This window comes from Coenobita brevimanus, chromosome 91, assembly GCF_032717465.1.
Source record: "Coenobita brevimanus isolate Jiangsu-jjx chromosome 91, ASM3271746v2, whole genome shotgun sequence".
NCBI classification, from domain to species: domain Eukaryota; kingdom Metazoa; phylum Arthropoda; class Malacostraca; order Decapoda; family Coenobitidae; genus Coenobita; species Coenobita brevimanus.
This window is the reverse complement of record NC_137044.1, coordinates 30,211,743-30,239,663: the sequence shown is the minus strand read 5'-3', so window position 1 is coordinate 30,239,663 and position 27,921 is coordinate 30,211,743. Positions and strand designations below refer to the sequence as shown.

The 27,921-nt window shown below is 48.5% G+C and overlaps 1 protein-coding gene across 1 annotated transcript in view; it reads left to right on the top strand.

The window, feature by feature from the left end:
• The window catches only part of LOC145411934 (heparan sulfate glucosamine 3-O-sulfotransferase 6-like), a 47,334-nt gene extending 24,440 nt beyond the window's left edge, over nt 1-22,894 (top strand). Inside the window, exons 5-6 of the mRNA XM_080281903.1 lie at nt 10,042-10,249; nt 22,661-22,894. Of these exons, the coding sequence (XP_080138029.1) occupies nt 10,042-10,249; nt 22,661-22,894 (442 nt within the window). The remainder of the gene's footprint in view (nt 1-10,041; nt 10,250-22,660) is intronic.
• Nucleotides 22,895-27,921: the final 5,027 nt, after the last annotated feature.

Below are 27,921 nucleotides of genomic sequence, written 5' to 3'. Positions count from 1 at the left end.
CCACCGGACCTCATTGCTGTCAGATATAACCTCATCCCACCCTTTCTTCCTCCTGCATTCCTCTTGGAAGATGACCTTGGCGCGAATGAGGAATGGCACAAGAAATCCAAGCAGATCATATACTGAGCTGATTACATGCAAGAGATCCCTCTTTGTAACTGACCCCCCTTGCTCAATGCATTTGATGACCACTGCCATTAGGTCCTTCTCTAGGTCCCACCTTACTTCAAGTGCTCGTTCCGCAGGAAGAGGCTTGTGTTCTATGTTGATCTCCTTTACTCCCTTATGTTTCTCTGATTTGGGAATGGATTCACATACTTCCTTACTGTTGCTCACCCACTTGGTGAGTCTGAAGCCGCCCAGCAAGGTGACGTGTCGCAGTTGTTCTGCCAACCTTATTCCTTCATCAGCAGACTGCACTGAGATAAGCAGGTCGTCCACATTAAAATTCCACTGGGCATCAACCACGTTGTCAGGACATACATCTCTGTGATCTCGGAAGGTTTGTTTTAAAGCATACGAGGCACATGACGGACTCCAGACTCCATCGAAAAGGTGTACCATCATCCGGTATGTTAGGAGGTGCCCTGTACATCCCCTTCTGGCCACCAAAGAAATCGTAGGTCGTCCCTGTGTTCCGGAGCTACCTTGACCTGGTGAAACATAGCCTCTATGTCCGCCATGAGGGCCACTGATCCTTGGCGAAACCGGAGGAGTATCCCCAGCAGTTTGTCATTTAGATCAGGCCCTTGTAGCACCTGGCTGTTTAAGACTCTGACCCACATTCTGCTGCACAGTCGAATACAATGCTCACCTTTCCAGGCTTGTTTGGGTTTAACACCGGATGGAGTGGCAGATACCAGGTCACATGAGGCATTGCGTGATGTTCATTATGAGACACCGATTCGGCATAGCCTTTATCTAGCAGCAGCTGCATCTCTTCTGCGAAGCGCTGGCGTAAGGGCGGGTCTCTGAGCACCCTCTTCTTCAGGCCTCTAACCTCCTTAATGCCATTAACTTGTTGTCTGGGAGCTTGGGTGGATTTCGTCTGAATGGTATAGGGAGTTGGTAGTGCCCCATCACCTTTGTCGCCGTGCTTGATCACAGTTTCATCACCCTATTGTCTTCAATGGACAGGCCATCTCCCTTCTTCAAGTAACTTGCATCCAGTTCCCAAAACTGTCTCATTTGCTCCTCCAATCATGTTTCCTGAGAATTGTAGTCCACTACAGCCACACATCCTACCTCCTCTGGTCTGTCTTCCACCTCAGCACGAGGTCATACAGGTCTGCTGATGGTCCATCCCAGCGTCATCCTTATTGCAAAGGGTTCTCCACTGCTCCCTGCCCTGACCTCCAAGGGCATCAATGCTTGCAGAGCATCAAGACCAAGCAGTAGTTGCACCTCACCTTCGTACGTGTTCAGTGGCTCTATTCCCACCAAATGACTCCATTTTGCCATGTCCTGTACAGAGGCTACTGAATCCTTACAGAGTTGCAGGGAGTCACTGAGTGACAATCACCTCATGCAGCGATATCTTCCAGTTCGGTTTATGGGAATGCCCTCTGCTAACTACTAAGTCTATCTCCTCAGTTCACTGCACCATTACCTGAGTTATAGTGTCTAGTGTTACCCAAATGGTTCTCCGTGGTGCCCCCAACCTGCTTGCCAACTGAGTCATACAGAAGATTCGGTTGCTGCCAGAGTCCAAAAGTGCTCTTGTCTGGACTACAGCATCCGAGCCTTTACTAGCCACCTTTACTTCAGTAATGGGCAACGCCACCTTGCGAAGCTGCCCATGTATCTGTGTTGTCCCTGCCGTAGTGGTGAGTCATTTGTTCCCGCCTTTGCCCCTTTCGAGCTTGGGCCTCTTAAGTGTTCCCTCCATGCTTGCCTTATCACGTTTGTCAGTCTGTCCACAGGAAGCACTTCTCTTCTCCGGCTCTGCTCGGTGTACTCCCTTCTTGCTTCCATGCGCCTGTTCCTGCTGAGTGTATCGACGACGATCATCTCTCGGCTTCCTCTCATCCTCCATCTGTGGTTTTGCTTCGTCTCTCTTCCTGGGTTCCCAATGGTACTGGGACTCCTGCCTTTGCCTTGTGAGGCCGGTCGGGTGTATCCATCACGAATGCTTCCAAGTGCAACCCTCTATGTCACACCATACTGAGGTCCGGCACTCAGCTGACAAGTGGGTATCATTCAAGCAAACCTAACAGTATTTGAGCCATCTGACTGTGGCCCTTCTTTCTTCTACTCTCATGGCACGGAATTTCTTGCAACCCACCAGGGTGTGCAGCCCCACACACAGCCGACACATGTCTTTCTTACTCACAGGTTCGTCATCACCAATGGTGGCCAAGCCGATCACACGCCCATCTGGATTCCCTCTAACACCAACCTCGGTGGATCATTTGGTGGTTGCTCTCCTTTCCTCGGTTCTCCTTCTCACACACACTCTGTCTGGTTCCTCCAGGATAAAGGTTTTCAACCATTTAATGCCTGGATAATACCCCTATCGTTTGCTGTGGGCAAAAGTTTCGTCCTCATACCGCATAAGTGCCCTCTCAGGTAACCGACACGACAGCACGTCCATCGAGCGAACGGTGTGCAACTCCCCCAATCTCCCATTGGTCTCCAGACTCAAAATACAAGACCCCAACTAATCGGCAAATTTTCTAAGGCCACCCTCATCCTCACCTTTGATCATGGGCCCTTCAAGTATCCCTTCCATAATCTCTTGGACATACTGATGTATGTCTCCATATCTGTCCTCCAATATGGCCATCGCCTTCTCATAACCCTCTCTTGGGTCCAAATAGTTGCTTGTTTGTAGCGTGTTCCTGGCTGGCACTGCACATGCTTACATGAGCGTCTGCAGCTTATATTCCTCTGGGACTGTGGCCCTCCTTATGTGTTGTTCGAATGCACGAATGAACTCCCAATACTCCCTCCGACTATTCCCTTCGAAGGTTGGTTGTTGGGTCTGTGGCAACCTCATGGCAGCAATCAATTCTTTCAAGCCAGAAGCTATCACCTCCATCCCCATAGGGGCAGCGTATGTCAGCTCTTCCGTTCCTGGTCTAGTCAGTTTCGGATTCCCTGACCTCTGCCACCCTGGCCTTTGTCCACTAACTGTTGACTCTTCTTGATGTAGAGTCGCGGCCTCTCGCATCTGTTCCTGCTCCCCCTGCTGAGTTCCCCTAGTCTCCCATATTTGTTTGTCTCCCGTGCCATCACTATATCTTGGCCTCTTTGCCGATCATCCGTGTACTGCTATAGTCTCTGGCTGCACCTGTGGCCTCAAGCTCGTCTCGTTCCTCCCTTCCATTCCCATCAAGTTCTCCAACTGTGTCAAGGGATCATGGATCACCGTGTTCTGTTCTTGCAGGGTTTGCAGAGTCGGCAGGAGGACTCTCATGCACACGTTCTCACGTGCCTCACCCAGTCTGCCTTCAACTGCTGGCCACTTCTCTAAGCATTCGGCCCTCTCCTCTCTTTGTTCCATCATCGTCCCCGCAGCCTCCGTCTCGAACTCCTCTCTGCCCGTTGCTTCCCTGGCCTCCTCGACTATCCTTTGAGCTGTTCCATGGGTTATGTTCTGCCCGTCATGTTCTGCACATTCCTTTCCTTCTGGGTTGTCCATGCTGATGTGTTCTGCCTGTTATGTTCTGTCCGGTACGTTAGGTTGGGTTCCGCCTGGTATGTTACGTTAGGTTCTGCCCGGTATGTTCAGGTTCCGCCCCCCTCTCTCCCCCTCCCTTTTTTTTTTTTTTTTAATCAACTCTCTTAGTCACACTCTCGTTCATACAACGTTTATCCCATCACACTCCAAACAGCCAGACAGCGAGCAGTGAGCTTAGCCTTAAAGTACAGTGGCACACCTGAACCTTCTCTATGACAGCCTAGTATCAATCACAACTCTTAATATCCAAGGTGCACTAATTACTTTTAATTCACAACTTTATAGCATATAAGCGAGGTTACAATGTCAATACCGACCTCCTGAATATTACACTCACATTTCTCACATTTAATGTGTCACGATTATTTAACATTGTTTGGCACACGGGCGATAAATTCCTACCCCAGCACGTAAACTAACGCATTTTCTTCACAATGGACCAGACGCAACGTATCAGCGCTTGGCTTTCAGTCGCCTGAGTAAAGGTGTTTATCAACACTCGCAGTCCTGTGGAGTCTACCCACTCACAACCCAAGATGTCCTGAGTGGCGGTGTCGCCTATCGTAGGTAGGCCGCCTCCGTAGACTTTAACAACCCCCTCGCTGTCGTAGATCGTCGTTGGGCCAGTTCTCCCCACCAGCGGACCCCAGGAATGACTGTAACTGCCTGCACTCTTGGAGGGGGAAACGGGGTAATGAAACCCGCCCAGCTGGACTCGACTATTTATTCGGTCATACCTGGAAATGCAATTTTACCATCTCAGTATGCTATAATGGCATCACTGTCATTGTTACAACACTTGGTCGTACACATAATTACAGTTTACCAAAGTTTACTTCGTATACACATATCGCTTTAATTCTCGTCCTTACTTTCCTACATTTATAATTGGGTTATGTCGTGACATCAACCACGTGCAGATCAATAAACATTCTTAAAGTAAGCAAGGGCAACTCACTTGTGGCGGGTCCAATTTTCGTCTTACAGTATCAGTGTGTGGGTAGAGGTGTGAAGTACACAGCACTAGTCCCTCACGGGCGTAATATTCTCACAGCAATAACACTTTCACGGGATGGACATGGAGTCGCACATCGCTTGAACTCCACCCTTTTGGAGTCTCCGTCTAGTAAATCCAGGGATCGACGTCACCTCGTCCCTCACTCGTCCCTGACTACCCACACACTGCCCCCACACTCGCCCACAGCGTCTATTCTAAGGCCTGGTGTTCATTACCGCTAGGCCAATGGATGTTATGCTTACGCGACCGTACATACATATAAACACCGTGTCAGCATCCTTGTGCTTCTCTCTCTCTCTCCTACACTGTCTCTCTCTGTCTCTCTCTCTCCCTCTCTCACTCTCTTTACCGCGTCAGATGCGGTAAGACACACATACTGTACATACATGGATATAACCACAATACAAAGGCAGACATACATCATACACTCACATCCCTACATTTATACATATGTACATACATACACACACGCATACATAAGAATTCACACACACACACACACACACACACACACACACACACAGATTCTCATTTCATTTCTCTCTCTCTCTCTCTCTCTCTCTCTTTCAATTTTAACCCTTTCAGGCTTTCAGTGCAAGTGCTATCCAAGCAGAAAGTACATAATTATTGTATGAGGAATTACTTAGGATGTGTGTGTGTGTGTGTGTGTGTGTGTGTGTGTGTGTGTGTGTGTGTGTGTGTGTGTGTGTGTGTGTGTGTGTGTGTGTGTGTGTGTAAAGCTTTATATATCACATAAATACATAATCTACATACATACACACACGCCCTTACAATTACGTGCACACGCACTTTCCAGTATCCCTGACAACACACACTATACTCTCTCTCTCTCTCTCTCTCTCTCTCTCTCTCTCTCTCTCTCTCTCTCTCTCTCTCTCTCTCTCTCTCTCCACATAAACACATTCTTCTCTCAAATACACACACACACACACACACACACACCCTGACATAAGCACTCATACAAACATACACGTAAAAATACTCTACACTCACACACACACACACACACACACACACACAGACACACACACACACACACACAGATACACACACACACACACACTCCCTCCCTATGTCGCTTTGTCTGTCTATCCATCCATCATACACATTACTTCATGTATGAATCTTTGTAGCGGTGTATGTATGTATGTATGTATGTACTCATGTCTATCGATTAAACTATTATTCCCCCCCCCTCTCTCTCTCTCTCTCTCTCTCTCTCTCTGTGCGTGCGTGTGTGTATGTGTGTGTGTGTGTGTGTGTGTGTGTGTGTGTGTGTCTCAGTAAATAAACTGTTTGAAGATGGTGCATCGTATACGTGAACACTCTTAGGCTGAGAGAGAGAGAGAGAGAGAGAGAGAGAGAGAGAGTGTGTTAATCTAGCCCCCGCCAGCGCCAAACAATAGGAGTAAGGCAGAGTGGAGGGGAAGGAAGGGGTGTGATGGGGTAATGTATGGGTGTTGTGTGTACACGTGCCTTTGTGTATACCCACCACATACATACATACATACATACATAAGCACATACATACATACATACATACATACATGCATATGCACACATACATACTTATATACATACACCTGTACATGCGTACCACACAAAAATACATACATACATCCAAACATATAGATACATAGATACAGCAGAACACACACACACACACACACACACACACACACACACACACACACACACACACACAATGATAGGGGGGGGGAGGAGGTGGAGAAAGAGACAGAAGGACGCAGGAGAGGAGAGAGGAGAGGGAGGAAGAATGGAAGGGAAACGGTGGGAAAGAAAGAAGGGAGGAAAGGAGAGAGATTAAGCTGGAGAGAAGGAGGGAGGAAGAAAGAGGAAGAAAGGATTACCAATGCACAGAATGTGGAGAGACGAAGAGGGAATTAACAATGAGAGAGAGAGAGAGAGAGAGAGAGGGTGGAAGAAGACGAATATTAGGGGGAAGAAGAAAGAAGAAGGAAGAAAGAAAATAAAGTCCTCTGACTGAAGAGAGGGAATGAAGGAAAGAAGGAAGGAAGGAAGGAAAGAAGGGAGAAAGGGAGAAAGGTAGAGAGAGAGAGAAACACACACACAAAGGGGGGAAGGAACGCGGTAGGAAAGGAAGGAGGAAGGAAGGCAGTGAAAGAGAAGGAAGAGAGGTGAGGAAACGACAGTAAAAACGCTAAAGGAAGGTAAAGGAGGAAGAAAAACACAGGAGAGAGAGAGAGAGAGAGAGAGAGAGAGGGAGGGAGAGGGAGAGAGAAAGAAAGAAAGGAAGGAAACACAGGGAAGGAGGCAAGGAGGGAAACAGAGGGAAAGGGAAAAGGAGGGAGGGAGGAAGGGAGGAAAGGAGGAAGGAAAGGATGGAGGGAAAGAGAAAAGGAAGGAGAGAGGAGGGAACGTCTTCACTCACTGGGTCTGACGCCATCACGTCTTTGCTCACCTCTTATCTCCTCTCTCCCTCTCTCTCTCTCTCTCTCTCTCTCTCTCTCTCTCTCTCTCTCTCTCTCTCTCTCTCTCTCTCTCTCTCACACACTATATAGGTAGATAATATGTACACCACTACCTCAAAATCATACCACACCACCACACTACCACACCACCATAACATCACACCACCACAATACCACACCACCACAGTACCACACCACCACAATACCACACCACCACAATACCACACCACCACAGTACCACACCACCACAATACCACACACCACAATACCACACCACCACAGTACCACACCACCACAATACCACACCACCACAATACCACACCACCACGATACCACACCACCACAATACCACACCACCACAATACCACACCACCACAATACCACACCACCACAATACCACACCACCACACACCACATCCCACCAAGTCTCACTATCTTGGCATCTCATTTTCTTCATTTTGGTGGTAATATTAGGCAAGTAATATTAGTAAAGAAAATAAAACCTCTCTCTCTCTCTCTCTCTCTCTCTCTCTCTCTCTCTCTCTCTCTTTCCTGAGTCTCCAGTAAGCATAGAGCACTGCGTTCGTTTAAGAGGTCGGCCATCTTGAGTTCAATAGCAAAAGATTAACACTAAAACGCAGTGCTAGTCACGAAGAAGTGCTACGGAAAACACAATATAAAGCCCTAATATTGCCATACTGTGTCACTGATCTAAATTTATAAACGGACGAAGGAGCGTTGTGGTGTGGATGTGGATGTGATAGGAAGCGTTAGGAGAAACACACTGAGGTGGTTTGGCCATGTGGAGAGAATGGAGAGTGAGAGACTGACGAGGAGAGTGTATGTGACAGAGATGGAGGGAGGGAGACGGAGGGGGGAGATCAAGGATGAGATGGAAGTATGGAGTGGAGGGGTATATGAGAGAGGGGCGTGTGAGCTGGTAGCAGGGCAATGAAATGGCGGGGGACCGGGCGACATGGAGACAATTTGTTTGTGGCCACCCCTTACGGGATTAAGGCGTCTGGCAATAGACAGATAGATAGATAGTAATCCTGTCTATCTCACGTCTTTTTCCTCTCTCAGTAACACAGATCGCGGGGTTCGTGTAAGCAGCTGGTTTTCGAGGGGGCTGTAGCTAGAGGTTTACGCTAGAATATGGTGCTAATCACGAAGAAGTGCTAGGAAAACGAAGCAGAGCCATAGTATTGTCTTACTCTGTCACTGAACTATGGTACATAAGATGCTAAAGGACGAAAAACTATGATACGAAGATAAAAGAGTGTAATGAAGATAGGCTAGTAAAATGAAGCCAACTGCTGCTGTTGTTGTTGCTCTACCGCGATCATGCTTGGCCTAGCAGACCCGTCGACCGCAGGTAAGCAGCTGCCTCAATAAGGTCGTCCCATGTTTTCCCTACACCACTGATGTTGTGTCTGCGTGTATTGGGGCTAAGATGCGAATGAATGTGTTTGAGTAGATGAGTAAATTGGGAGTGTGTCGTCCTGTCTCGGCTACCTCCTTTTCCTAGGTGGAAGCAGCTTAGGTATATAGGTAGATAGATAAATAGAGTATCGTGCAGTGAATCAATATATGTGTGTTATGCTGTGTGGGACAAGTATACAAACTGGGCACGTGTCATCTGTAATGCCACCCAGCCCTGATATAGAGGTGGGATGTTGCTGAAGGAAGTCTTGTGATGTTTGTGTGATGGTGTGATGAGTTTTTTTTTTTTTATGCAAGGAAGAAGGAACCAAAGGCCAGGAGCCTGCAAATCGTTCCTTCCAAGAAATAACAAAAACAAAAACATTACAAAAGAGAGACAAATTCAAGATCCGTTCATTCGAGATGCCTGGACATACTATGTTTGAAAGACTGGAGACCATAGGAAGCAGGGAATACAGACAGAGGGAGACAGCTCCAGAGTTGACCTGTTGCATACATGAGGGACTGGGAGTAACGGTTAACTCTTGCATCAGAGAGTTGGACAGAAAAGGGATGAGAGTTTGTTGCTATGTGTCCAGCTGCCTTGTATGGATCTGGCATATAATAACAGGGGTGCTGAGTGTCGGTTAATAAATGTCCATATTAAACACGTACAGCGCTTCACCTAATTCCACCCAACCCAGATCTAGAGGTGGGATGTTGCTGAAGGGAGTCCTGTAATGTTTGTGTGATGGTGTGATGAGTTTTATGTGTCCAGCTGCCTTGTATGGGATCTAGAGGTGGGATGTTGCTGAGGAAAGTCTTATGATGTTTGTGTGATGATGTGATGAGTTTTACGTGTCCAGCTGCCTTGTATGGGTCTGGCATAGAATAACAGGGGTGCTGAGTGTGTTGAGTGTGTTAAGTGTGTTGAGGGTGCTGAGTGTGTTGAGTGTGTTAAGTGTGTTGAGGGCGTTGAGTGTGTTGAATGTGTTGAAGGTGATGAGTTATTTGAGAGGAGCATGTTATTGTGGAGTCACATGGAGAGACAGACTGACAAATGAGGAAGTGAAGGTGCATTGTCATGTGGATGTGGATGTGATAGGAAGTGTTAGGAGAAACACACTGAGTGGTTTGGCCATGTGGAGAGGATGGAGAGTGAGAGACTGATGAGAATGTATGTGAGTGAGGTGGATGGGGAAGAGGGAGGGGGAGGCCAAGGATGAGATGGAGGGATGAAGTGGAGAGGTATATGAGAGAGGGATGTGTGAGCTGGGAGCAAGGAAGTGAAATGGGGGGGGACAGGGCGACATGGAAGCGATTTGTTTGTGGGCACCCCTTACGGAATTAAGGCGTCTGGCAATAGATAGATAGTTAGATAGAGTGTTTGCCAATAAATGTCCATATTAAACACGTACAGTGCCTCACCTGTCTCTCTCCTGCAGTAAGCACAGGTCCCGGCGTCCGTTCGAGGAGCTGGCGTTCGTGAGGGCGTCCCTGGGTCTGGTTAACTCCGACTGGGGGCCAATCAGCGGAGGGTTGTACGCCAGACACCTACAGCGATGGTTGGACTACTTCCCCAGGGCGTCCATACACGTTGTTAGTGGGGAAAACCTGGTACGGGACCCAGCCGCTGAGCTCTGCATGGTTCAAGTGAGTTTAGGCTCAATTTGGGTGAGTCTGAGTACGTTTAAATCTATCTATCTATCTATAGCCTGACGCCCTCATCCCGCAAAGGGTGGCCGCAGACAAAACGCCTCCAGTCGCTCTGTCATCCTCCATTTGACTGCCCTTCCTCCAACTCACTCCCCCCTCTCTCATATACCTCTCAACTCCATCCCTCCGCCTCATCCCCGGTCTCCCCCTCCCTCTCCCTCCCACTCCTAGCTCAGACTTTGTCGGGTGTGGAGGTCTGGCCGATCTGTCTCGAGATTTGAACTCTGCTTCATTTACTCGTGGCGATTTTCGTCCGTTTTCCTCGCTTTTTGCCTGTTTAGGGACTTAGTCTCTGGCGCTGAGGAAGGATTTTTTGCTGTTTTCCAGGTTTTTCTGGGACTTAGTCTCCGATTGCCTGGGTGTGAGTGGGAATGTGTGTGTGTTTGTGACTGTGTGTGTGTGTGTGGGTATTTTTTTTTTTTTTTGGCCTGCCGTTAGTGTCCCTCACTGTAGTACGACGCCGAACCCTGAAGGGGTGCCGTTAGGGCACTTCCATGAAGAGGGGCCTTTAGGGCCCGGTTATAGGAGGCAGTGAGGGCGGCTCTGTTAGTTTAGGGAAGACCCGAAAGGGACAGTGGCGGGGCCTCCCATCGCCCTTTAGAGGGCGGGGATCATAGGTTGCCCGTCACTGTAGGGACCTTGGCCACTTTTGTTGTTTTCTTTTGTGCTGTTTCGAGTGGTTGTGTGTGTGAGGTGTGTGTGTGTGTGTGTTGACTGAGTTTTTTTGCCGCTTCTGTGAGCAGTATGAAGGGATTTAGCATCCCTAGACCCCAGGGGCATTCCCGCCTCCCGCTCCCTCAGTCGAGGCTCTCCAACCCATGTCCTGCTACAGGCACGAAGCGGGAGCGTCACTTTTCCGACTCAAGTTCCCACTCGTCAGCTCACGAGGTTTCTTGTGCTGACCCCTCTCTACCAAAGTCTACGGGAGTGGTACCTCGCTCACGTGGTGCCTCTACCCGTTCTGCTAAGGCAGGCCGCTGACATGAGGCTATGGAGGAGGTTGCACCTGCTCCACCCTCTCTCTCTTCCACCAAGGGCATTTCAGCTTCCCTACGTGCAGTTGCCAGCCCTAATCCACGGCAAGGCACCCCCGTGAACCGAGCCCTCGGTCCGCAGCCTTGCGCTCCCACCTGCGCACCCTCTCACGAGCCTAGGCCGGCTAGGTCTCCTCGTATTCTCAAGCGGCTGGAGGTCCCGTCGGAGGCTCCTGCTGCAACCCAGATCTCCCCCTCTGCTGATCCTGCTCTGCATGATGATGAGGGTTTCACCCCCGTGGTACGCAAGGGATCGAGGCGTGGTCGCCAGGGAAACGGCCCTTCTCCGGCAGTACGCACTGAGCCTCCCCTCAGGGGTCCCTCTGCTGCTCGTCCCTCCGTGTCAGTAGCTGTGCGTCTGCTGCCACACTCTGCATTCCCAGCTTTCCGTGTGCCGGTACAGGACGGGCATGTGACGAATTTCGACGCCGTGGCTGCACTAGAGCGTCACCTGCCAGGGCTACGCTGCTTCAGCCTGATAGGTCGGGATGGAAGCTCGGTGTTGGTGCCGAAGGACGAGGGAGCCTACGACCTCTTGAGAACAGCTCTGCAGGATGAGGCCTGCCCTGTCAAGATAGTCGAGCTGACGCCCGGCCAACAGTCTATGAAGGCAGTTGTCATGGGTTATCCCTTGTGAATGCCTATGGAGATACTGCTTCAGCACCCTCAGGTCGAAGAGGCAACCCGCTGCCAGAAAGCGCTGACCAGGGAGGAGACTCGGCAGGTCATCGTCAACCTGCGGGGTCCTCTGATCCCTGTGATCGACCTGGGGAACTGGGGAGAATATCACCTTCGCCCCTTCACCCCGGAGCCACTCCGTTGCTACAGATGCCAGCGATACGGGCACCACAGAGCCACTTGCAACCGGGCCACAGTCTGTGGGATGCAGCGGCCCGCACGAAACGGAGAGGTGCTTGGCCAAGTACAAGGCCAAGGAAGCTGTCTCTACCCGTTGCCCCAACTGCTCGGGAAAACATCATGCGTGGCACCCCAGCTGCCCAACCAGAGTTGCTCTTGTCAATCGAGGGCGAGAACGCCAAGTTACCTGGGTGAAGGAGAAACAGGCAAGCAGCAACAAACCGGCACCTCCGGGAACTTTCATTTGGGGGCAGCAACGCCGTCCAGCAACGACAGCACCCCCAGCGCTAGACAAGGCAGCGTTTCCGCCCCTCCAACCTGCTCTCACTCGTCACACGACGACTGCAGAGGTCCATCACCCTCTTCCCCCCCCAGTTCGACAGACAGTCGAGGAGTTTACTCCACCTATGTCTCACAACACGGGCTCTCCTCTCATAGTTTTCACCAGTGAAGAATTGCGTACGCTGGGGACGGAAATTGCTACGAGCTTGGCTCAGATGCTAGGGACGCTTCTCGGCAGGCCTCTGGAAATGGCACCATTGGTACAGGCGGTGAACGTCATCATAGACCAAGTGGTGGAGGCCAAACAACACCCGCGCTCTTCTTCCCTGGTACCTCCTGCATCACCTTCCACACAGACAACTGTGGAAGAGCCGCTTCCCACCCAGCTTCCTCTGCCTTGCCCTCGTATGCCAGTCGACATTCCTTCGGGATTCACACCAGCCACAGCAGCGATCGAGGAAGAACGCATGGCCCTTGGCCTCCAGACAGATCATCCTCAGTGCCAGACACCGCTGCCAGCCTCCGAGTCCTACAGTGGAACTGTTTTGGGGGCATGGAGCAAGCTCGCCCACCTTCAGGAGGCGGCTGCCAGGGACCGTCCTCATGTAATTCTCCTACAAGAGACCCTGCTCCCGGATAATACCACTTTTTGTCTCTCGGTGTACACCACCCATCTCCTTCCGTATGTTCGTGGCGTCACACGGGGATGTGCCGTTCTGGTTCAGGACCACATTGCGTGCACGGATTGTGAGCCCCCTCCTTTCTGTGGACCTGATGTGGAGGTCCAGGGCGTGGTTCTCCATCTGGCTACGTCGCCCCTGACGGTATATAATGTATACTGGAGCCAAAGGGGCACCCTGGAGTTGGAAGACCTGTTCTCCCAGGCTGCCAGGGGAGCCGTGTACATTGGGGGCGACTTTAACGCCCACCACGCCTTTCTATCTTCGCCTCTTCAGTCTAATGAAGCAGGACGGCACATCTCTTTGGTTCTGGAGGAGATGGGTGGTGTCTCCCTATTAAATGATGTGGCAGAACCCACCCACATCCGGGGAGGTCGCCTCAATCTCTCCCTTGTGTCAGCACCACTTGCGGCCTTGGCGTCGTGGTCACTCCACCCCCACCTTGCGAGTGATCACTTTGCCCTTATGGTTGACCTGCCTCTCGCTCCCCTCCCGCCGCCCCCACCTCCACCACCACGGTGGGACCTACACTGGGCGGACTGGACGGCCTTTGCCCGTGCTCTCACAACGGCCTTTGAGACATCCCCTCCTGCCTCAGACCTCGAGAGCAGAGCAGATCAGGTAGCAAGTACTTTTGCACAAGCTGCCTCTCTTGCTATCCCGTTGTGGCAGCGCTCGACAAGATGCTACCGAGACGGCTGGATCTACTGCGACAGGGTCAAGGAACTGAACTGGAGGCTCAATGTGGCGCACAAGCAGTACCGACGGCGCCGTACATCTCCGCACCGCCGGTACCTGGTTGCTGTTACACGGCATGTGACTTCTGAGAAGTGCCGCCTTAGGGAGGAGGCGTGGATCAGATGGTGTCGTACCCTAGACTCTCACTCCACTCTCCACGAGATGTGGAGGAGAATCAGGTCCATCTCTGATCCACACCCTCCTCGCCCTCCCTCCCATCCTGACCCTGCCGCTGAGGCCAGCCGTCTTGCTCAGCACTTCGCCGACCGCTCTGCATCTTCCAATCTCCCGCAGTCTGTCAGAGCCCTGCAGGCGCAGCTGTCCCCCTCTCGTGTTGTAGCTATCCAGGCAGCGTGTAATAGGCCTGACCCTGCTGACTGTCCAATCACCAGTGGGGAGCTTCAGAAAGCTCTGCAACGCAGGGAGGACACTGCGCCGGGGCTTGACGGGCTCACATACTCTGTTCTATCACACGCTGGAGATTGTGGTAGCAAGCAACTGCTTGATCTGCTTAACCTCTCGTGGTCTGAGGGGCGTCTGCAGAGGTCGTGGAAGGCGGCTGTCATTCACCCGATTCCGAAGCCTCATGATCCCGCTGCCATGCGCCCCATCTCCCTTCTCAGCTGTGTTGCCAAGACAGCAGAGAGGGTTGTGCGGGCTCGTCTTGCTTGGTGGCTGGGACCACTGCACCCAAGGATTTACGCTTACCATCCTGGCAGGAGTACCACTCATTGCCTTGCGTCTCTCCTTGGGGAGCTGAGGGGAGGAAAGGGAATGGCTGTCTTCCTCGACCTTGAAAAGGCATTTGAACTGGCAAACCCCACTGTTATACTTGCGGCTCTTGCAGCAAGGGGTGTAGGAGGCAGGCTCCTATCTTGGATCAAGGATTTTTTCCATGATCGATCTGCGGGGGTCCGTTTTCAGGGGCATCTCTCAGCTTTTCGTCTCCATCCCAATGGCACCCCCCAGGGGAGTGTCTTAAGCCCTCTTCTTTTTAACATCTTAATGGAGGGGCTCTTAACCGTCGATTATGGGCCAAGCATCTCTCTCCTCTGCTATGCAGATGATTTGGCCCTGGTTTTCACACGCCGAGATTGCTTCTCCCAGGCGTACTATGCCCTGTCTCGACTCCATGCCAAATGCAACAAGCTTGGATTGAAAATCAATCTGGAAAAAACAAAATGACTGCCATTCGGCCTCCGTCCCCCAGACTTTCCATTGCTTCTCGGGGGCCACCAGCTTACTCTTGTCACTACACACCAGTATCTGGGGGTCTGGTATGACCAGGGCCTAACCTTTGCAAGCCACGTCAGATACTTGCGGGAATGTGTTTCCACCCGCCTCGCTGCTCTCCGGTACCTTTCAAAAAGGAGCTTGGGGGCATCGTTTTCTGTCCTCCGCACGTTTTACATTCACTCCATACGATCCCTGGTGGACTACGGAGCAATCTGTTTGACTGGTCTCTCCCTACCTATCTCCAAGTCTTTGGAAGTTCTACAAAACAATGCTCTACATATCATGCTCGGAGCTCCACCTTGGACCCGTCTAGTGAATTTGCGTTTGGAGAGTGGGCTGCCATCACTGACGCACCGCATTGCGCTACACGCAGCAACAATCACACTCCAGCTGGTGCAGCGCCGGCCTGATCTACCTGTCTCAACCCTGCTCAAACAACTTTTGGGCCGTCCACCTGAGGCGCTCCCTCAACGTGACTGGGTCCGTACCACAGCTGCCACCATTCACAATTTGGGAGCTACTCCAAGCTTGTGCCAAGACCCTGATTCTCCTTTCCCTGGCTTTGAAGATCCACCACCTTGGACTCCACTCCCTTTCCATATCATCAGTCCATCAGAGGCCAAACCTCGCTCTTCTATTCCTGCCATGATTCGTCAGGATGGTCTTAGTTGGGTGGCTGCTTTAGACTCCCCGGGTTCGGCCACCTACTTTACTGACGGCTCTGTTTCTCCTGATGGCTCTGCTGGATCTGCTTTTGTTGTGGGGAATTTGGTTGAATCATGGCGCCTCTCCCCAGGAGTGTCTGCCTTCCAAGCAGAGCTTGCAGCCATTTTGGGTGCATTGTGCCATGCTCATCACCACCATTATAAACGTGCCATTATCCATACGGACTGTCTTTCCTCCCTTCAACGGCTATGCTCTTTCTCCCTCCATGATAATGTGTTCCTCCTAACAGCAATTTACACTGTTGCAACTCTTCTTGTCCAAAGGGGAGCCACTATTATACTTCACTGGCTCCCAGGTCATGTCGGGATTACTGGCAATGAAAGAGCTGATGATGCGGCACGCACTGCCTGCTCTCATCCAGAGATAACATTCCCCCTCTGCAACAGCCCCTTATACATTCTTGGAGCACTAAAGGCAACCATAGGCAGGCTGTCCCGGTAGGAACACCAACTCTGCATCTCGGAGGGCTCTAGCTCTGCGGACTGGTATGCCACTGCTACATCATACTCTCCCCTCCTGCCTCCTAAGGGCCTGCCTAATTATTTAGTAGCGAGAATATGGAGATTGCGCCTGGGGTTCCCCTGCTTCAAACAGATCGCTGGTACGGAGCCTGATCCGTGTCCTCATTGCTTGGCCAGGTCCGATGTGCCTCTCGTACATTACCTCCTTCACTGCCCCGCTACATCTCTGCTAAGGTCTTGCCCCGATGGTGGCCATGCCCGATCGGGCGATGAATTTACGGATGCTGCTGGCATTGTTGCCAGGGCACCTTTTAATGTTTTACTTAACATGTTTAGGGACTACCCTCCACCACGTTAATTTCGGAATGAGCACTATATGTGCAACTGTGACGGGCTCTTTGTTTGCCCGTGTCCCAGTTCAACTGGGACGAATATCCCCCCCCAAAAAAAAAAATCTCCCTCCCTCCACTTCACCTACAAACACCCTCTTAGTCAGTCTTTCATTCTCCATTTAAGTACACCAGGTATTTGTTGTTTTTACTCTAACTTGGCCTAAAACTGCCAACTCTCCACCTTGAATGCAGTTATAACACTGGATAAACGAGAGAATATGATGCTAGTCACGAAGCAGTGCTATGGAATGCATGTATAGCCGTAGCATTGTCTTATTCTGCCACTAAACTACGTGAACTAAGTTGCAAAAGGACGATAATCTGCGCCAAGTTTAGGTGAAAGAGGTATAGTGTAGATAGATCTGAGTATGTTTGGGTACACATGGTTAGTTTGGGTATGGTTGTGTGGTTGTGGGTTGGTTTGGGTGAACACGGGTGAATCTGGGTAAGTCTGAGTATCTTTGGGTGAATGTGGCTTAGTGTGGGTAGATTTGAATGAGTTTGAGTACATATGTTTAGTGTGGGTTTGTCTGGGTGACTTGGGTTAATTTCAGTGAGCTTGGGTGAGTTTGGGTGACTATAGGTTGATTAGAGTGAGCTTGATTGGGTGTGGGTGAGTTTAAGGTGACTATGGGTTGATTTGGGTGAGCCTGATTGACTGTGGGTTGATCTGGGTGAGTCTGGATGGCTGTTGACCTGAGTAAGTTTGAGTGGATTTGAGTGACTTCAGGTGACTGTGAGTTGATCTAGGTGAGTTGGGTGACTATGGGTTGATCTGGGTGAGTTTGGATGACTGTTGACCTGGGTAAGTTTGAGTATATTTGAGTGGATTTGAGTGATTTCGGGAGATTATGAGTTGATCTAGGTGAGTTGGGTGACTATGGGTTGATCTGGGTGAGTCTGGGCAGATCTGGGTAAGTCTGGGCAAGTCTGTAGTAACATAGTAAGGTCTGAGTACATTTGGATGGTCTGGGTGAGTCTCATTTGATATCACTGGCCTTGTGTAGATGTGGCTGAGTTTGGGTAAGCTTGATCTGATTTGCTTTGGTCTGATATAGGGCTGGGTTGAGTGGACTTGAGCGAGGCTGGGCTAGATTAAGGGTTAAGGGTTAAGTGGACCTGGTTGGGATGGGCTAGGTTAAGCAGATTTGGGGAAGGTTAGGCTAGGTTAGGAGACTTGGGCTAGGCTGGGCTAGGTTAAGGTATAATTTAGGGCTGGGTTAAGTGGATTTGGGGTGGGTTGAGCTAGGCTAAAGTATGATTTGGGGCTGAGTTTAGTAGACTTAGGCTAGGTTAAGCTAGGACAAGGTTAGGATTCGGCTTCCCCTTTGGCTGGGAAATATTTACTTTTGGCAGGACAGATCAGAGTGAGAGCTGTGGAAATGAGTTACCTGAGTGCAGCATGTGGAGTTACGTGGAGAGACAGACAGACAAATGAGGAAGTAAAGGAGCGTTGTGGTGTTGATGTGGATGCGATTGAAAGTGTTGAGAGAAATACTTTGAGATGATTTGGCCATGTGGAGTTGATGGAGAATGAGAGACTAACTAGAAGAGTTTGAGTAAGTGAAATGGAGGGGGAGAGGAGGGGGGGAGGAAGGAAACCAAAGATGATATAGCAGGGAACAGGGCAACGTCAAGGCAATTTAACTGTGGCCATCCCTTACGAGATAGACGGATAGATAGATAGACAGGTAGAATTTCTTTCCTAGTTAGACATATAGGCAGGTAGATAGTGTTTCATTGCTAACGTCAGGTGATTTTCCTATTATTTTTGCTACGTACAACCCTCACGTGGTAACACCGATATAACTGGGAGGTGAAACTGTTCGGTTATACAAAGGTCCCTCGACTCCCTCCCTATCCACCTAAAGGAAGATGGTGAGCTGTGGGTAAAGGGATGCTTCAGCCTGCAGTCCACTGGGTTCACGTTCAGATGAGACTGGAACAACAACGACAACAAATGTCATCATCATCATCATCAACATTGAGAAAAACACTAACAACTACGCACAACAGAAGGGCTACGAACCACACACACACACACACACACACACACACACTTTAACATACTGGTCAAACATATACAACTTTACATCATAATCCAATTTATGGCAAACGATTTTATGCCCGTCTTTATAAACCCTTCTCAGCTACAGAATTAAAGGTAAGGCTAAAGGTGAGTTGGGTTTGGTAAGATGTAAAAGTTAAATGAGGGAAGGTTGAATCATGAGTGGACTGAGTTAGGTTAGGACTGAGGTTAATGTTGTGGTAAATGTTAAGGATGGGTTAGGTTAGGAGAGGTTGTGGTAGGTTAGGATGAGTTAGGTTAAGAGAGGTTATGGTAGGTTAGGATAGGTTAGGTTAGGTTATGGTAGGTTAGGATAGGTTAGGTTAGGTTAGGTTAGTTTAGGTTAAGATTAAGTGTGGTTGGGATTAGGATAACGTGGGTTAGGTTGAGATGAGACGGACAGAATCGATTAACTCCGCCCTTCCTTACTCTCGCCGCTTCCTTCCTTCCTCTTTCACGCTTCTTCCTTCTTTCCTCGTTCACTCTTCTTCCTTCTCTCCTCTTTCATGCTCCTTCCTTCCTTCCTTCGATCGCTTCCATACTCTCTCTCCTTTCCTCCTGCTTCTCGACATCCTACCTTCCTTCTCCTTCCTTCTATTCTTCCTCTCTTTCAACATTCTCTTTTCCTTCCCCTTTTCCATCTTCATTCCCTTTCGTTTCTTGCCTTCCTTTCTCTAATCCGAGCCTCTCTCGCCCTCCCTCCCTCTCTCTCTCTCTCTCTCTCTCTCTCCTATAATTCTTCCTGTTCTTCTCTTCTCTCTTTCCCTCATTGTTTCCATGCCTCTCTCTCTCTCTCTCTCTCTCTCTCTCTCTCTCTCTCTCCACAACTCCACCCTCCCTCTTTCCCTCCCCCTTCCCTCCGTCTCCCTCCTCCTACCCCCCCTTCTCCCCACCCACTCTCAAAACTTTGTAAAAAAAAGTCTGGGATTTGATCTCTCTCTCTCTCTCTCTCTCTCTCTCTTTACTCTAACAGCTCAGCTCAACAAGTCAATTCCAGCCCACGTTGATGTGACGCTGGCAACACTCCAACTCTGTCTGTCTGTCTGTCTCAACGGCATCCTAACATCTTCAGTCCTTCCTTCCCCCACTCCACCCTCCTGTACACATCCAGTCTTTGTCACCCTATCCTTACCTACACTTCCACCCTCCATTCCATCCTATCCTTACCCACACTTCCACCCTCCACTCCATCCTATCCTTACCCACACTTCCACCCTCCACTCCATCCTATCCTTACCCACACTTCCACCCTCCATTCCATCCTATCCTTACCCACACTTCCACCCTCCACTCCATCCTATCCTTACCCACACTTCCACCCTCCATTCCATCCTATCCTTACCCACACTTCCACCCTCCACTCCACCCTGTCCTTACCCACACTTCCACCCTCCACTCCATCCTATCCTTACCCACACTTCCACCCTCCACTCCATCCTATCCTTACCCACACTTCCACCCTCCATTCCATCCTATCCTTACCCACACTTCCACCCTCCACTCCATCCTATCCTTACCCACACTTCCACCCTCCACTCCATCCTATCCATGCTACTGATCTATACTCTTTTCACTCTAACTTGGCCTAAAATTGCCATCTCTCCATCTTGAATGCTGAGTTGTAGCAGTACCTTTAGATAGGGTATGATGCTAGTCACAAAGAAGTCCTGTGGTAAGGATGTAGAACCACTGAATTGTCTATATTTGGCCACTGATATACAGGGATCAAGTTACAAAAGGATGAAAATCTGAGCCAAGTTAAGGTGAAAGTACTGCAGTTTTTCCTCATCAATATTTCATTCCGTGTGTGGTGTCCTGTGATGAGTCTTTGCGTTGTCTTGTCAGCGGGTATGTGGGGCTTCGTAACTCCTTCTTCTTAGCGATTTAGTCTTTTTTTATGCAAGGAGGAAGGAACCAAAAGCGAGGAGCCAGCAAACCGTTCCTTCCAAGAAAAAAAAAAACAAAAACAAAAACACTACGAAAGAGAGCCAAATTGAAGATCCGTTCATTTCGAGATGCCTGGACACACTGCGTTTGAAAGACTGGAGGTCATAGGAAGTAGGAAATACAGACAGAGAGAGACAGTTCCAGTATCCTCCTATGTGTTACTGATGCAAAGAATATGGATGTTAGGACAGTATAAGCAACACATGAGAGAATAGTAAGATATAACAGGCAAAATAAATCGCTAAGACAGAGGCGTTACGAAGCTTCCTATACTACCAGTGGCCACAGTAGCTGGCATCTTAAACACTAGAAACTTGACTGATGTTTTCTATGTGCTGCAGGGGTGGCTCAGTCTGCTGGAGTGGGCGTGGGTGTAGCTGTGGGAGTAAAAGGTAAAAAATATTCAAGTTAGACATTGATAACGCTAAGCCGTCCCCACAACACACGAGAGACCACCTGGCGGAGTGGAAGAGGAGCGCTATATATGGACGACCCTGTACACAGCTTATGTATTATTCACCAGTCCATCCATCCATCCATCCATCTATCCATCTATCTATCTATCCATTTATCTATCAGTCTACCTGTCTATCAATCTATCTATATCTTTCTATCTATCTATCTATCTATCAGTCTATCTGTTTATCTATCTATATATACATCTATCTATCTATCTGTTTATCTATCTATCTATCTATCTATTGCCAGACGCCATAATCCCGTAAGGAGTGGCCATTTGACTTTGAGTTATTTGTTTTACGGGGAGGGGCACTAACCCTCCACCAACCCACTTGCTGACACTTAGTAAGAACGTATGGTTTGGTTATATGGTTATCACCCAGCGTTGTAAATGGTTTCTTGGCTTACAGGAAACCATTTGGCTTGTTACTCAATGTAAAGCCACCTGTAAAGGAAAGAAAAGCAATAAGAAGTGACAGGAAAGATGGGAGAGATAGGAAGACAGGAGGGTAGGCACAGAAAAAGACTGATAAAGGCTAAGGAAGAAGTAGTGGATGATGGTCGCCAGCACCTACCAAGTAAATCCAAGACATACATAGGCAGACCTATAATGACGACTCACTCTTCTTTGTCCATAACTAGATGTGTGTGTGTGTGTGTGTGTGTGTGTGTGTGTGTACTCCTTGAAGACAAACGCGCCACTGTCTAAGTCTCCCTCTAGTAATCCATTGAGACAGTAAACAATTGTCTCTAAAAATATTCTCATTAAACTTTTCGTCTGTCACTGAGCTTTCGTTTTGTCAATGGTAAGTTTGGTACTGTGATTTTTCCACTCCTTCAAACACTGCTCTCTGCAACACTCCTTCAAACACTGCTCTCTGCAACACTCCTTCAAACACTGCTCTCTGCAACACTCCTTCAAACACTGCTCTCTGCAACACTCCTTCAAACACTGCTCTCTGCAACACTCCTTCAAACACTGCTCTCTGCAACACTCCTTCAAACACTGCTCTCTGCAACACTCCTTCAAACACTGCTCTCTGCAACACTCATCTTTTCGACTGAGCAGAGTATCAACAGAAAAACACACCACCATTCCATCCATAGGCTAGTCTATTCATCTGCTTTCTTTATCTATCTATCTATCTATCTATCCGTCTATCTATCTGCTCACTGGCTCGCTATCCTCTCTTCACAGGAATTCCTAAGACTACGCCAAGTGAAAATGGAAGAGCACTTGTTCTTTACCATAACCAAATGCTTTCTGTGTCTAGTAGAGAGAGAGAGAGAGAGAGAGAGAGAGAGAGAAATTGCTCATCCTCTATTTCCATTTACAGTACGTATCCATGTATCCAAACAAACACTATCCTACTGTCATCCACCTCATCTATCTATCTATCAGTCATTCTATCTACCTGTCTATCTGTCTACCTATCTACAACTAACTTCTCCCCATCTCCCCAACAGGAATTTCTGGGTCTACGAAAGGTCATCATGGAAAAACACTTCTTCTTCAACGTGACCAAAGGCTTCCCGTGCCTAGTGATGAGGGAGAAGACAGGGCGACCCCACTGCCTAGGCTCATCCAAGGGCCGCTCCCACCCTACAGTCTCCCAGGCCACCATCAACACCCTCAGGGACTTCTACAGACCCTTCAACTTTAAGTTCTACAAGATGGTTGGCCAGAATTTTAGGTGGTAGTGGTGAGGAGTGGCGAGGGAGTGTATGTGTAGTCGGAGGCCAAGGGTAAGATGGAGGGATGGCATGGAGTGAGATATGAGACTGATCAGAAGTGTGATGAAGGGGAGAGGAGGAGGAGACCAAAGATGAGATGGGGGAATGGAGTGAAGGGACTATGAGGGAGGGTGTGTGTGAGCTAGACGAAGGGCAGGCAAATGACAGGACAAAGTGATGTTGAGGCGATTTGTCTGTGGCCTCCCTTTACAGAATTGACAGATAGGAAGTGGATAAACAGTTTGGTCTAATCCATACGAGTGACCAAGGATTTTTTTTCACTGGTGTAATCCCCCAAAAAACTACTACACTCCTCCCAGCTCTAAGTTCTGCAAGGCGATGGCAGTGGTGTGAATCACTAAGAGGTGACGGGAGAACGGACATACCCCAAAACATCACCGAAAACTTCTACAAGATGGTGGTAGCGACTGAAACCTCTAAGAAGCAGCTACAGACTGGCCACCAGGCATATATTCTGGTATATCAGTTCTAAGTTTGTATATAGTGATGGTGGGACAGGAATTTATCTGTGACGCTGGTTCGAACTCCAAGAATCAACTGCAGGATATACAGGGGGTCCATGTTGAACGCTCAATTTCGACAGGCCATTTCTCTCGTGTTCTGGGGACGGCTCAGTCGGTGTTTTCAGTATCTACCCTGAGTCATTTTCTCATTTCTTAGCCCCACTATCGCGCCCAAACCAGCAGACTGAGCCGTCCTTCCAAAACGCGAGTTTCAAATGAAGCGCTGTTGACGAACCCCCCTGAACAGACTGCAAGACGCCAGTAAAGACTCGTACACAGCCTTCCATTGCAAGCTTTACGGTTACTAGCGGCCGTCACAACCTCCAACCCTTCAATTGCAAGCTTTACGAGGCACTGGGACTCTCGTTCGTTAATCAAGCTCCCTAACACCTCTTCCTTTGCTATTTATTTTTGGACATGGTTGGTTAATATTCTCCTGTACGTTATTTATGCAGAGTGTGGGGATATTGGAAGGATTTATGTAACACAGATGAGGACACTAAGGTGCAATAAACAAATAGCTTAGGAAAAGGCGTTAGGGAGCGTCCTCACAAGATGAGTTCCCGAGAGGCGCAGGATACCTTCAGTGTGTTTTTTGTTTTTATACTTTTTCGCAATTTTCAGATGATTTTGTTCAGTTAAATAGTGATTTTTGGAACGGGGGGGGAGGGGAGGGGATGTGTGTAATCCCCATTTACCATTTACAATAACTTCCCTGAGCTGGATAAAATCGTCTTGAGCTAAGGGGTTAAGTGGCTGAGGTTCAAGAGAGAGAGAGAGAGAGAGAGAGAGTGAATGGAATAATGAAAAAAAAGAAAAACTGAAAGGGGAAGAGGTGAGGAAGTAGAAAGAAGTGAGAAAGAGAGATTGGAGATAAAAGAGAGAGAAAAAAGGAAAAATGCAGAGAGAGAGAGAGAGAGAGAGAAGAAGCTAAGATGAAAATGCATGACAAAGAAAAGAAAAAAAAAATCTAGCTCTCTTTCTCACCTGACCAGCGACACAAACGCACAAGATAATCTACCCTGGAATGACTCACTCCAGGTAGACCCCCAACACACACTTATAGGTTAATGATGATGATGATGTAATGATGATGATGATGATGTTGTATGTAGCTAATAAATGAAACTTGTGTTATGGTGTTTGTCATTCACACCCACTTACGATCAAAATCCTGTCGTAAGTCGGGCTTTGATGTGCAGGAAGGACAAGGAGGCTTCATAAATACATCTTAGTTACGACACGAAAATTACAGCAGGTTATGACTGTTTTCTGCAGGATGGTCAGGGAAGGGAGTGCAAAAATCATCCCTTGTGTAGTTCATCCTGTAAAAACCTTAGTTACGACGGGGAATGGATCGTAAGTATACCATCCTTTTCGTAAGATTTATCGCCGCTAAGATACAACTAGATCCCGGCTGAGTAAAATCGAGTGTGTTTGGCTGCAGTAAAAAGCTAGGTATGGAAGGGTAAGGGAGACTGCTTTTGCCTCCTTTACTACACAGTTTCTGAATACAGCCATCTCGAGGTAGGGAGAATTGTGTTATTATTATTATTATTATTATTATTATTATTACTAGTGTTGCTATTATTGTTTATTGTTGTTGTTTAAAACTGATGTTATTATTTTGTTATTTTTGTTGTTGTTGTTTATTGTTGTTGTTTAACAGTGATGTTATTATTTTGTTGTTATCGTTGTTATTGTTTTTGTTATTTTTGTTGCTATTGTTATTATTGCTGTTATTATTATTATTATTATTATTATTATTAAAATGAAGAGTAGTGCCACAGAGGGCGACCTAACACCCCCAGAAGGAGCCCACCGAGGAGCACCAACAGCCTGTAGCCGCTCCAGAGGGAATCAGGAGATGGCCTGTAACCGCTCCCGCCTTCGTCAGGAGACGGCCTGTAGCCGCTCTGAAGGTGCCCCTGAGTAGGCCTGTAGCCGCTCCCTCCCCCAGGCCATGGCCAGTAGCCGGGCCCTACGGCAGGAGACAGTTGGTAGCCGCTCCTCCGTCAGGTACTGACTCCTGTTCACGAACCTACAACCCAGAGGGAGCCTCCAGCCTGGAGGAGTACTGGAGAGGCCCTGTGACTTCCACCGGGCTCTTCTTCCTGCAGCCAGATCCGGAGAGGACTCGCCTGATGGACCCCGACGTAGGCAGACGCCGCAGCCCCCTCCTAACGGCGTCTCCAAACACCAGGGACCGCAGCCCTCGGGACCTCCAAACTGCACCCAGGACCTCCGGGCGGGACCTCCCTACACCCAGACGCCGGAGGTAGTCCTGTTGCAGTGTACAGGCTGTGTCTGCAGTGTGTAGAGGTAGTCCTGTTGCAGTGTACAGGCTGTGTCTGCAGTGTGTTGAGGTAGTCCTGTTGCAGTGTAAAGGCTGTGTCAGCAGTGTGTTGAGGTAGTCCTGTTGGGGTGTACAGGCTGTGTCAGCAGTGTGTTGAGGTAGTCCTGTTGCAGTGTACAGGCTGTGTCTGCAGTGTGTTGAGGTAGTCCTGTTGCAGTGTACAGGCTGTGTCTGCAGTGTGTTGAGGTAGTCCTGTTGCAGTGTACAGGCTGTGTCTGCAGTGTGTTGAGGAAGTCCCATTGCAGTGTACAGGCTGTGTCTGCAGTGTGTTGAGGTAGTCCCGTTGCAGTGTACAGGCTGTGTCTGCAGCGTGTTGAGGTAGTCCTGTTGCAGTGTAGTATACAGGCTGTGTCTGCAGTGTGTTGAGGTAGTCCTGTTGCAGTGTACAGGCTGTGTCTGCAGTGTGATGAGGTAGTCCTGTTGCAGTGTACAGGCTGTCTGCAATGTGATGAGGTAGTCCTGTTGCAGTGTACAGGCTGTGTCTGCAGTGTGTTGAGGTAGTCCTGTTGCAGTGTACAGGCTGTGTCTGCAGTGTGTTGAGGTAGTCCTGTTGCAGTGTACAGGCTGTGTCTGCAGTGTGTTGAAGTAGTCCTGTTGCAGTGTACAGGCTGTGTCTGCAGTGTTTTGAGGTAGTCCTGTTGCAGTTGTTACATAGCCTATGATTTCATCATCCTTTGTGTAATTCTAACGTACAGTATGCTGCATGTTTGATCACGAGCGTGTTCGACCTCACTCCCTTCTTCTACCCTTATAGTAGAGTAAGTCGTTCTTTCTGTTGTTCAGAGCAGGATTGTCAACTCTTTGTCCCCTATGGCTTCATTTGCGCGTCCTTCTTACAAGTTGTATCAAGCTCTGCCGGCCCCTATATAATGAGCTCTGAATTAATTGCCAGTTAGATCTACTCCTCATTTTGTTCACATCTCTGTCCTCCCCTGTACAGTTGTTATTATTTTTGTGAGTGCTCAGGAAGTCTCCAACCATCTAGCAGCTGTGTAATTTGAGTATAAGTGTTATTACATTTTTTCCTTGTACTGTATAGCATAAGGTGTTGATTCGCAGGCCTGGTGGGGTTTTTGTTATTCATGTGTTTTTATGTCGGGCTATAGAATAGATAGATAGAATAGAATAATATATCTTGCATTAACTGAGCATTATCTGGTTTTCTCATTTTATCAGGGCTGACTTAGATAAATTTGCCCTTGCTAATTTCGTGTTAATAGAGGCTATTGCAGTTAACCATATATTTAACCTGTTTTTTGCCATTACATTATCCTTATGAGTCCTGAATGTTTTTTGTTAGTTTGAGCATTAAACTTTAACTTGTAATTTTTCCTAACTCTTTTGTTTTGAACCTGGAACTTTACGAGACAGTAGTGACTCTTAGTATTCTCACTTAAAGTGTACGTTATCTTTCTCTGTTCCGTAACATAAACTTGGCGACCTCATATCAGGATATTCAGGATATTATCATAAGGATATTGCTCGATATTTTGTGACTGTTACTTATTAATTATGTCTACTATTACTACACTTGATGAAGCCAAAGATTTTTTGTCAAATGTGCAAACAGTGTGTGATGTAGAAAACAGAACAAAGAATGAACTTAAGCTTGTTGCTCAACAATTGGGAATTGCTGTTCGCTCTCATCATTCTAAAGATCAAATTGTTGACATGATTAATGAAAGCTTGTTTAATGTAACTCCTCCACATGAGCAAACGTAGATTGAATTAGCTAAGTTACAGCTAGCCCTGCAGGAGGCTCGTGCTAAGGAGGCTGAATTTCAGGCAAATGCTAAGGAGGCTGAGTGTCAGGCTCGTATTCAGGAGGCACAGGTACAGGCTCAGGCACAAATTGAACTAGCTAGGATTCAGGCAGACCATGAGTATCGCATGAAACAAGGTGGAACTGGATCATCTAGCTCTGATGATTTTGATGTAGCTAAAAATGTTAAACTTGTCCCTCCTCTTAATGAATCTGATTTAACTAAGTATTTTCAGTTGTTTGAGAGGGTAGCTACAGGTTTTAATTGGCCCAAAAAGTATTGGCCAGTACTCCTTCAGACTGTTCTCACCGGTAAAGCTCAAGTAACTTATGCATCTTTGCCTCAGGATCA